General features: G+C 37.5%; 1 protein-coding gene across 1 annotated transcript; it reads right to left on the bottom strand.

Annotated features, from left to right (window-relative positions):
* Positions 1–1,709: 1,709 nt before the first annotated feature.
* On the bottom strand, positions 1,710–11,333 carry LOC143859990 (Got1/Sft2-like vescicle transport protein family). Its single transcript, XM_077370490.1, has 6 exons — positions 10,529–11,333; positions 10,292–10,345; positions 9,229–9,302; positions 8,768–8,885; positions 8,501–8,559; positions 1,710–2,134 (listed from the first exon to the last, which is right to left on the bottom strand). The coding sequence occupies exons 1-6, from the start codon at positions 10,625–10,627 to the stop codon at positions 2,056–2,058; spliced, it is 483 nt and encodes a 160-aa protein (XP_077226605.1). The 5' UTR covers positions 10,628–11,333; the 3' UTR covers positions 1,710–2,055.
* Between the last annotated feature and the right edge of the window lie 252 nt (positions 11,334–11,585).

Here is an 11,585-nt window from a genome sequence, read left to right as displayed (position 1 = left end):
TGAGAGCGAATAAAGCCTCAAGGAAAGTGTTTCGTGCACGCCTCAAAGTCCACTTTCCTTGTACCGTTTACATGTCATCTCTAAATCAAACAAGTCCTATGGAAATTCGACCCCACAGTCAGTCCCTCCATTCAGGGACACTTCCCACTGGTACAAGGATGGTAACCCTTCAACAATAAAAAGGGAAATGATGCTTCCACCCCCATATGTTTGTCTTTTCCATTAAAATATTATATTTCCACTCCCATTTATTTTACACCCATGCATAGCATGGCCCAATACCACTAGTATATATGTATAAAAGATAGTTTGGTCCCCAAATGTTAAGGCTGTTGTGTCGTAACTGAACTTTTAGAACTTAGAAGTGAACCGATACGTTTTGTTTCTGAAGTTTCCGGTACGATATATGAGGGGAGGTAGGTGCACCAACACGTTTTATTCTTGGTCTTGGTATTATTCATCCCATAGGGCCCACCATGAGAAAAAATCACACCAATTGGAGAAAAAGCATTTTCAGCCTCAGGACTGCAAATGAACAGTTGAAAAAATATCAACCAATTTCCCGTACTGAATATGTTTAAGTCCTTCCAATGGACGGTCCAGATATGCTTAAAACTTAAAAGGTTCAGAGAAAAACCACTGAATATGTTTAAGTCCTTCCAATGGACGGTCCAGATATGCTTAAAAGGTTCAGAGAAAAACCATCGTTAAGGAGGTAAATGGAGGGTTGAGAATCATAAATTTGATTACAGCAGAAGGTTTTGTTCTTAAATGCAGTGAATGATGCAAAGAAAATTTTCTTGGAAAAATAATTTCCATGGAAATGAGGTTTTTAGCATTTGGCTAGCTCGATTTTGATAAAAAAAAATTCCATAATAAAAAGCTTTGCCCGTTCTGTAGGAAAATTTCGACCTCAAAAGAGTCTGGAATGATTTCTCCTTGGAATTTAATTTTTCCTCGATCCACATGGCAAGAGATTATAGAGATTATATGATAAAAAAAAAAACACCACCAGCTAAAGGTCTCCCATCAACTAGTAAACAAGAAAGGCTCCTCCTAAACCCAATCTTACCTACCAAAAAAGAGCCAACAATATAAGTTGTTTGGCATCTCTGTCGAGGTTCTTTAGCTTTGTTTTTCCGATAAAATTTTGGCTACCATTCAGGAAAAAATTATAAGTAAGGTCACTTTCTTAGGTAGGTAAGCATGCTTAAGAAGACCAAAACCATATGCATTATGTACTGGATCCCAACACTATGCAACAACCGCATGATTTGAAAGAAGAGTAACCAAGAAAAGTGTTTGAATACAATTTATCACAATAATACACGACATTGTTTTGAATTTGTGTGCGTGTGTTACTGCAAAACTACTAGGTGATCTGTTACACTCTTTCCTAACAGCCACTTTCTAGGTGCCACCACATCCTTTGATCTGACCTTTGATTTGTCAACCCCACCTTGATCGGATGATCCTAATGCTTCCGCATCAAAATCTCGTGTTGGATTCCACTAAGAAAAGCTAAACTATTTATTTTTGTAGGTTTTAATCTCACAGATGGAATGTTCAAGTATAAAAGATATTCTCCGGCCCAAAGTAGGACCACATGTGCCACGTGTTTGCCAAGTGGGCCACACGTGCGGGGGAGTGTTAAAGTATAAAAGATAAATAACGCCTTTCTCCAATAGCTTAAGCTTTGGAGAAGTTGGTTAGTTAACAGGTCGCCTCGTGATGTTTTACAGGATCAATGGTCTCAATTACACATACATGTCCACATTAAAGACCCAAAGAAATGAAAAAGAATGCAATAAGAATTAGGAAAAGAAAAAAAAAAAGACCATAAAATACAATTGTCCATGCCCCTCTGTAGAACTCGCACACAATAGTTCCTCTCAAAGCCCACAAAACCCAACTCAACCAAAGAACGCCTCACCCAAAGCCACAAAAAAAGAAGAAGATGATGAAGAAGAAAGGTTTTGGTAAGACTTTTAGCAATCCACACAGAATCGGGAAGTTTCAGCAACAACAAGATCATCCTCAGATACCACCATTGGACTATATCTCAGTGTCACATAATCTTACAAGTAGTTCTGAAACCATATTGCGAGCAAAAGGAATGTAACTTAAACTGTACCTGAAATAGCTCAAACATATTCACAGCAGTGTTAGTTTCAAGTCTCATCACTAAAGCTTGAATACATGAAAGGGGAAAAAAAAGGGAAATATTGAAGTATATATCATCAGATAATATGAAAATAGATCTCTGCAAGAAACAATAATGAATACTAAAATTCAATCTGCACTTGTGACTTACTGTAAAACCTGTCTAAGTGGATACTTTATGACCTAGCTATCTTAAGAGAAAAACACTAGTCCCAACTACAGACTTCGGCCCCAAGTTAATAACCTCTGTAAGTAATTATTTAATAACAATTTCCAAGTCCCATAGGTAGGGTGTCGCATTAAATGATATAACCATTGGTATGCCTCCTCGACAAAATAAGCATAGCTAGATTGCCTCATCCAAATGAAATAGCTTTTACACTTAATTAAAATGACCATTAAACTCTAGGAATTTCTCCCTAAATAAGTTGATACTCAACTCAACTCAACTAAGCCTTTGTCCCAAACTAGTTGGGGTCGGCTCCCTAAATAAGTTAATAACCTATCTATATTGATACCGTCCCATTGATCCCTATGGTGATAAGCTTTAGTGTATACTGCTATAAGATGAGAAAAGCAGACAAAGTGTGTACGTGCGCGCGCGTGTCCAAAGTTGGTCAGCGAACTCAAATATCCAGCTTGGAGTTCCAGTCAAGTTGACACGGGGTGAGGTCAAACTGTTGTGAACCTTTCTGACTCTCGCACATCAGGAGTTGGCCGATGATACACACTCATCAGTTTAGTGTTACTTTGGTGGTTTACCTCTATAAAATACTAGAGAAATATAGTATTCCAAAATAACCTAGACAAAGTATATGATTAAGGTGAAAATCTAAGTAAGCTTCCCAAGTTTAGCATTCCTAATTAAATAACTACCAGAATAAAAGTTTAGCATTACAGGGTGTGAGCACAACGAAAATTAGGACTTCAGGCTGCTTATATTTACTGGAAATTTTGATGAATTTAATTGATTTTAGGATCCATCCTAGTTGGGTCAGTTTGTGTAACATTTCACCTTTTTTAGGATATACTATCTTGATTTTATTTTGGCAGCTCTTTTTCTTATATTACTAAGTCAGGAGTTGCTACTGTAAGAAATTCAGTAAGTGGAGTCTTATAAATTTGTTGCTGTATGGACAAAATTTTTACAGTGAATTTGATATACAAATGTCAGATTTTCGTTATTCTGTTCGCTGCTATTTGTTTACATCTGCAGTTCGATGCTATTTGTATTACGTCTTTGAACTGAACGTGTTAAGCTGGTCAGATATATGGATATGATGACCACTCTTAAGGTCTTTCGGAAAAATATCTGCTATTCTTTACTTGGAACAAAGAGTCGAGATATCTCACCACTTGCTACTTTCTTTGACAAAGTGGAAATCAAATTTTCTGTGCTTCGTTTTGGAGTGAAACACTGGTTTTTGTGATAATTTAATTGCCCTTTGGTTATCACGATATAGTTTGCATTATCCTCTCGAAAGCATATCTATCTTCTGACACATCATCTCTATAGTAGAAGTGATGGCTCTATATTTTGCTTCCACACTAGATCTTCCAACCGGTAGTTGCTTTCTTACCTCTATGTACTGCTTCCACACTAGATCTTCCAACCCGTAGTTGCTTTCTTACTGTTCTACGAAACCAAGTAGATATTCACAATAGCACAATACCTATATAACAGATCTCCTGGTACGATGATCTCCTACCTAATCCTCATATGAGAATCCAACCAATTTTACCTCTTTCTTTTGACTAGGACCATATAACAGATCATGAGTCATGGTTCCTATAAAATAACTCATGATTCTTTTAGCAGCGTGTTAAATTATGCATAAACTGACACACTTGACTCGCTTCATAAGTGATGTCAGGGTGTAAAGGTCAAGTGTACTAACCATAGTCCTGTACATCAGGGATCTACCACCTTTTCTCCACCTTGTCTGCTAGCCTTCTTATTATAGACTGCAGGAGTTGCAATATGCTTCCAATTTAACGTATGAAACCTACTAAGAAGATTCACAGCAAACTTTTTCTGTGTCGGAATCATCCCCTTCTGTCATAATCAAGTGCGTACTTACCCCTAGATACCCTTTTGCACAATTTCGGCACAGTGATATTCTAACACCCAAAAAGTTTATTTCAATCAATATCCATTATTTTTTGTCAAGAACTAAATTAAAATTACCATTAAAAATATCCTAATTCAGACCCCACTGTACGAAAGAAGCTTCAACTAGTACCTATGAGAAGATATCCTCCAGCATTTGTTGCTGGGGACTTGGGAGGTTGTTGCCGGCAGTTGCATCCACTGAAAAAGTAACAATGGACATAGAAGACAGCAGACAAGAAGGCCACAGATAGGGCTGCAAACGAGCCAAGCCGAGCCGAACATTGGGGTGTTCGTGCTCGGCTCGCTTAGTTTGAGGCTTGGCTCGTGTTCGTGACGAGATTTTTTTTTGGGCTCGTGTTCGGCTCGCCAAAATTCAACAAAGCTCGAGCTCGGCTCATTTAGTAAACGAACGCACCCAAGCCAAGCTTTTAATGAGCCGAGCCGACTCAGGCTCAAGCTTGGTTGGGTTCGGGTTCAGCTCGTTTAGTAAACACATCAAATAAATACCATTAAGTAATATATATATATAATATATTTATATATAATATTTATATATATAGTGATATAACGAACATAATCCGAGCTTTAAAGCTCGGCCCGGCTTTATGAACCGAGCCTAAAAAGTTCACGAGCTTGTCCAAGCCGAACTATACAAAGCTCGAGTTCGGCTCATTTATTTGACGAGCCTAATTTTTGGGCTTGGGTTCGGCTCGTTTAGTAAACGAACGAGCCCGAGCCGAGCTTTTACTGAGCCGAACCCAAACATGTTCGTGATCCAGCTCGGTTCATTTGCAGCCCTAGCCACAGCCAGTGAGAAAGTTTACTATCAACGAGATCTGGTAGCTAAATGCATGATCCGTGCCAGAAAGATGACTTGAAAAACAAAAGAAAATGAGATGATATGGTCATAGAAGGAAGCAAAAGGAATAGGCTTATTTAAGGGTGAGCAAGTGTCTAAGATTAGGAGAAAATGGAGATACTTCTTGTGTTGTACTGTTCCAAAAAGAAAGGTTGTTACCGGGTGGAAACCACCACCAATGAGAAGTATAAAAATAAATTTTGATGGCCCAAGTTGGGAGAGGCAAGCAGGTATAGGAGGTATCACTAAAGATGGAAATGATGAGGTTCATCTTACCTTTGATGGCCTGGTGGGAGAAAAGAAATCTACTGAAGCAGAAGCTTTAGCTCTTTTAGGAGTTGGACTCCTTATGTATTGTATATCGAATAGCCTTTCTTAGATGATGTATTGTATATCGAAGGTGGCTCTAAATGTGATCAGATGGATTATATAGAGAGGGTGGTTTTCGTTGGAAACTTGCAGACGTATCGAAGAAGTGCTAGATATGCTTGAAGGACAATACATTCATTTCAGCCATTTTATGGCAACCTAATGCGGAGGATGATAGACTAGAAAACGAGAGAGTATCTACTAGAAATATTGTACTTAGAGACCATATGTTAAAGTTTTATAGGTCTTAGTGGATCTTACTTGTAGCTTATATCTGAGGTGCTGTCTTGTTATGTTGCCATGGTATGATCATCTCGATTGAGCATTGTTTCTTCTCCGTTTTTTTTTTTGGTTTCTTCTCCTTTCTTTCATCAATGAAGATTCCGTGAATATTCAAAAAAATTGGGAATCATCTTTTTGGGAATCATCTTCTCTAGGCCAAGTTTAATAGTTTGTGTATACCCATATAGAAAACTGGGTAAAGCTTCCAAGATGACCAAAGCTCAATCGTAGGGTTTTAACTCACGTGATGTATTACTTCAGTGGAAAGGAAAGAAACAAGAAACAAGGCATTACCTAATAAAGGGTGTTGAATGTCAAGCAATGCTATCAAACAAGTGAGAATGTGTTTAAGATTCCGATACAAGGACATGGTTTCTCATCAAATAAGCACATTACACATTATGCCGTACCTAGATTGCTAGCATGTGACTAATAGGTAAAGTTTTATATGAATTGCAGTCTAAAGTCAATATTCATGTTTTGTATCAGAAGGTATTAGATAATGGTGTCAATCTCTAAGAAAACTAAGAACAAAAAAAGTAGGGCGAAGATATTTTCATCCCCCGCCCCCGCATTACGAATGCGCCTCCATCATAACGTGATTTGACGTCAAAAAGCATTAAAGTTGCCCCTTTTCATGTCAAATCACGTTAGAAGGGGAGCGTGCTCGCAATGCAGGGGGAGTGAAAACTGAAAATATCATCTCCCAAAAAGTATAGCTGACAAAATGGCAGTATCCTGAACTATGTCCCACAAAAATCAAGGATTGAAAATTTTGCTGGTTATTAGCAGTAATCAAGTTACTGCCTGTCCGGATAGACAACCATATCTTGTGTAGATAATCAAGGAACTGAAAGTTCTGAAAACTTGAATATATGTTCACCCAATGGAATGTTGCTTTGGTGGTTATTGCAATAATCAAATTAGACTAACACAAGCCTGTCCGGATTTCTTCAGGTTACAGTTGATTACTCAATTTCTAAGATTCATTGGTCGTTTTACAAGATACCGGATCATTTTTCCATTTCAAAAAAAAAAGATGCCGGATCATTTTTAGTCCAAACGAAAAAGCAGTTTAGGCTATTCAGTTCTACGCATGCAATTATATGGAAAGAAACAGCTCTGTTATTTTTAACAATTGAAGAAATTGGTAATTAACAAAAAAGACCATCCGAATCTGAACTTAAACGGACAAGATCTAGACATATTACCAGGATCCAAGGACACGTTTCAGATCCCTATCATAGGATCCGAAATTATTTCCGATCAGATCCAAACAACTAACAAAACCTTCGACAGACCTAAATCCGATTTTACAATACTATTTTATGAAAATACCCTACAATTTTTATAACATTAAGTAATGTTTCAGCGGCATTTTAGTAAAAATAAGGCATATGCATTTTTTCAAACGATTCCTATTTTCAGCATTTTGTCATTTTTTTTTTTGAATGGTGAAATTCATTAAAAAAGACCGAGATGGTCAGAGATTACAAAAAGAAATAAACTATACAATTAAAGAAACGCCAACATCAAGGGGGAAGAAAATCAAATTTCTCCAGAGACTCCAACACAACCCCGCTTCAGCATTTTGTCATTCATCTCTCTCAAGTCTCGAGTCACCATCTTCTATTCCTTCTCTAACCACTGACCTGCCCTAAGTCCATAACCACTGCACCCCACCTGTTGTGGCTCGCCCTCGCCTTTGTCGCGCGCCCTCGCTCTCGTCCTCGTCCACTTAGGCAAATTTTAACCCTGTACAATGTAAGTAGGACCTACTAGGACACTCCGATGGATGGTATGATTTGAAATGGATCATGATCGAGACATAGAAATTAGGATCCGAAAAACACTCCTAATATGATATGATCGATAAGGGATTTGAATGGATCGTGCCTAAGACATAGGTGAATCCGATCCGAAGTGGACCCGTTGACACTCTTAGCTACTATAAAAGGATCTCCTCATGAAGAGGAAAAAAGAAAGGCACGTATGCCACAACTCTAATTCATGGATGGGAGCCATAACCATAGCTTTTGCAAAGATGACAATGTGTCTTTCAATAAGGCATTTGTTTGTCTATGAGTAAGGGTGTCAATTTTGGCTCGGGCTCAGAAGCTCGCTCGAGCTCGGCTCGAATCCTTAACGAGCCGAGCCGAGCCAGCTGGCCAGGCTTGTTAAGCTTAACGAGCCGAGCCCGAGTTAGGCCAGGCTCGGCTCGTTAAGGCTCGTTAAGAATTTAATATATTTAAATATATATATTATATATTAATATATACACTAAAAGGGTTGTCCAAGGAGTGAAAGGGGGAGGCAAAATATGTCACTTCTTTTTTGGAACCCCATTTGGTACTTGGACCACCCCCCGTTGTGTAAAAAGAGTAGTCAAATTACACTAGATAGGGCTGTCCGGGGAAGATGAGGGGTGTGTATTTAATATAACCCGAGCTCGATAAGGCTCGCGAGCCTGACCGAGCCGAGCCGAGCCTAGCTTTTGAGCTTAACGAGCCTCGGCTCGTTTACACCCCTATCTATGAGACTCAATCCTTTTTAAGCCAAGTAATTGGATTGGTCCTAGGCACAAAAAAATTGAAACCTCTTCCATGACTACAGAAAAACTATTTTCCATATAATATAATGACTCCGCCCATACTCTCAAATTTTACAACAATTTAATTACTGGTGTAATGGTATGCATAGGAAAAGGTGCTTACCAAATAAGAGCACAGATCTCACATATAATTGCGATTATCGTTAGGATCTTGCTATGAATCTGCAAGACATAAGAGGAGCAAGTAAAAAACCAAAGATCTCAAAATCCAATGGTATCTAGAAAATGAAACGACAAAGATAACCCAAGATAGTTTTCCTAGGAGAAGCCTATCTTGAATTACAACCATTTCCAGAAAATAAAATAAAAAAACCACCATCCAAATAGGCATAAGTAGTTCTGTGTGTGCATTGGAAGCACCAAAACTTACCAAAAGAGCACAAACAAGTGCAAGAATAACACTCCCTACGTATATAGCTGTTGCATAAATACGAACAGTATCAAGCATCATTCTTATTTGTTGTCCTGGACCGATAAGAAAAGCTGTGCTGTCATCCAGAATCAAAGTTGAGGTGTTAAAAACTTGAGATGATATGCAAACAGGAAGAACATGAAAACAGATAGAAGAAGACTAAAGACTAAAGAGTCCTTAAAAGTATTAATCCAAACCAATGAAATTCTAAAAGGAAAAGCAAACAATTGAAAGGATGACCTGAATGTATCCAAGAAAGTCATTTGGGGTATGCACACAAAAATATGCACTTTTTATTAAGAAAAAGCTTCCACAAATGTAATCCCTGGTCTTAATACAATTCAAATAAACATTTAACCAAGAAAGAAAGATAAATTAAAAGTATGCAATGTCTCAATACAATTAGACCAATGAAGTACCTTCCAATTGCCAATAGGTTTCCGAAGGTAAATATTATTGCAAACTTGATGGGTCTGGCAAAAACAACCAATGACTGCAAAAAAGAAGATAAAGAAAACAAATATCACATGTTGTGTAGCCACACATGACTTTTCAACAAGTAACAACACAATTTTTAGCTTAAAAAATCTTTTCTTTTTTCAGAATCTAATACAGGCAAAATCAGACCTAACAGATGATGAAAAAAGAAGATTCAAATCCATAGGTGGTAAAAATTTGGCTAAAGAGGACGAAATGGAGGATATCCCATCAAAAATTCAATGTGTCCAAATTCCATGCCACAAAAGAAACACTAGAGAAGTAGAAAAGCAAATGTCCATCAAATAACTGATGAAAAAAAAAGTACATCACTCTGACAGATATCATCTCAAAAGTTATTCTACTAGAACACTCAAACTCTTAACAAAATTTCCCAAATTGCAAACCCATCAACAAGAATTACTAGAAAACAATTTAGTGCGTCTTTCTAGCATATCTATTCTATCTTAAGCAAGTGAACTTGATAACCAGACCTTGAGAAAATGTAAAACAACTACCTCAGAACGAATTAATGAACCGGTATTGACCCATCAAAATCAAAGTCAATACGTCATAGAATGAGAAGATTAAAAGGTATATTCACCAGTAGCAGAAGGATTCAAACAAATCTAGTCACCCCAAAGAACTTCCTCTAAGTATGCATCAAATAATGTGACTACAAATAGAAATGGAAACAAAGGTTTTGAATGTGTAAGTAATAATGTTTGGCCTTATTGCTTCTTTCTAGCGCATTCTATGCTATTTCTTATCACCATTCAATTTTAAAATCAGAAAACCAAGAAATCTCACTAATTTGACATAAATTTGAAGAATTTTCAGCATCAAGAATATGAAGAAAAATTAAATAAAATATGAAGAAAACTAAATAAAACATTCCTATAAATAACACCCTTCTGGACCAGCATCAACCCATCAAAGTCAGAATCAAATAAGACAAAATTACACAAAATAAATCAAAAGATTATTTTGAATATTCACTCATACCAAAAGCATACAAGCCAGACCAGCCGCCAAACACCCGGCAAATCCGTACAGTCTCTGTTCAAAAGACAAGCAAAAAAAAAAGTAAAAAATGACACTAGCCTAGAAATTATAAGGGAGAAAGGGAAATGCCCATATTATAAAAGATAAAAAGGCATGAATTAAATAAAGTGAGATAGAAAACCTAGATTGCAAACTTAAATAGAACAATAATTTCCATAGAGGTTTCTTTGCACAGACCTGTAATGGAGACAGTGGACAGGAGCCATTGAAATCATCCAAGAAATCATCTTGACGTTCTTCGTCTCCTCCTAAAAGGGATGCCTGTAATTTCCACATTCCCACACTTGTCCTCACCTCGCTCGAAGGCTTCGTTCAAAGAGGAGAATGTGAAAAATTCATCCCATCGATTCCATGAGAGAGAGAGAGAGAGAGATTCTCCTATTCAGTTTTCAATGTGCATACTGATCGGAACGAAAATCACTGTGCATATTGATCGGAACGAATGCACACCCCACCAACAAAAATTCTGGAACTGTATTAAATCGAGGGCCATGATAAATTCGCACCTGCTGTGGGATAATTCGCACCCCTGGAACGTAAATTGACGTCAAAAAATCGTTAAAAGTATGCCCCATAATTCAAGTTCAAAGGGAGCGAATTATCATACAATGGGTGCGAATTTATCATTGCCCTAATCAAAGGAAAAAACAAAGTTACTTTTACGATCCTCCCTAAAAGTTACTTAGGCCCCACTTCTGCCTCATTTACGCAATCACATCCGTTGATCTAAACCGTAACCATAAGGCCGTCAAAATGGTACCGAGATCACCTTGATCGGATGATTATGGCAAAACCGTAGTTTTGCCATTTTCATGGGAAAAAGCCAAAAATTTGCCTTTCACCATTAATGGTAAAAGTGACTTTTGGTGTAGTCCTTCTCTAAAGTCTAAACCAAAATCTATTATGTTTACGAGCATCTTCCGTGGAATGTAGTTGCTGTTATGGATAGCCCTGTTGAGTCTTGACCCTCACCTCATCACAGCGTTGATGATTTATTCTAATCCTTTGGGTGTAATAAACTCAATATAACAAAGCCTTTGTCCCAAACTAGTTGGGGTCGGCTAAATGAATCCTTTATAAGTAAAAAACCTACTCATTTTATCACGGTATCAGAGCACCAGGTTTCACCTGAAACATTCTTTTTCAAGGTTGACAAACATGGTTTGGATTTTTTTGAAAGGTAACATTTGCATTGTATGGCCAAATCAACATGATAATAAAGGCATCACTCCTC

The sequence above is a fragment of the Tasmannia lanceolata genome, unplaced genomic scaffold (assembly GCF_043159265.1).
Source record: "Tasmannia lanceolata isolate RefF3 unplaced genomic scaffold, GAP_Taslan_0.1 ptg000037l, whole genome shotgun sequence".
Classification (NCBI taxonomy): Eukaryota; Viridiplantae; Streptophyta; class Magnoliopsida; order Canellales; family Winteraceae; genus Tasmannia; species Tasmannia lanceolata.
Note: the sequence above shows the minus strand (reverse complement) of the source record. Positions and strands in the feature narration are given on the sequence as shown.

Bases quoted from the DNA above. Each gene is read 5' to 3' on its own strand.
- LOC143859990 (XM_077370490.1), bottom strand. From the start codon at position 10,627: ATGTGGAAATTACAGGCATCCCTTTTAGGAGGAGACGAAGAACGTCAA. The intron at 8,886-9,228 runs GTACTTCATTGG...TCTGGATGACAG, and splicing joins AACCTATTGGCAATTGGAAG to CACAGCTTTTCTTATCGGTC. The intron at 8,560-8,767 runs GTAAGTTTTGGT...TATGTCTTGCAG, and splicing joins CACTTGTTTGTGCTCTTTTG to ATTCATAGCAAGATCCTAAC.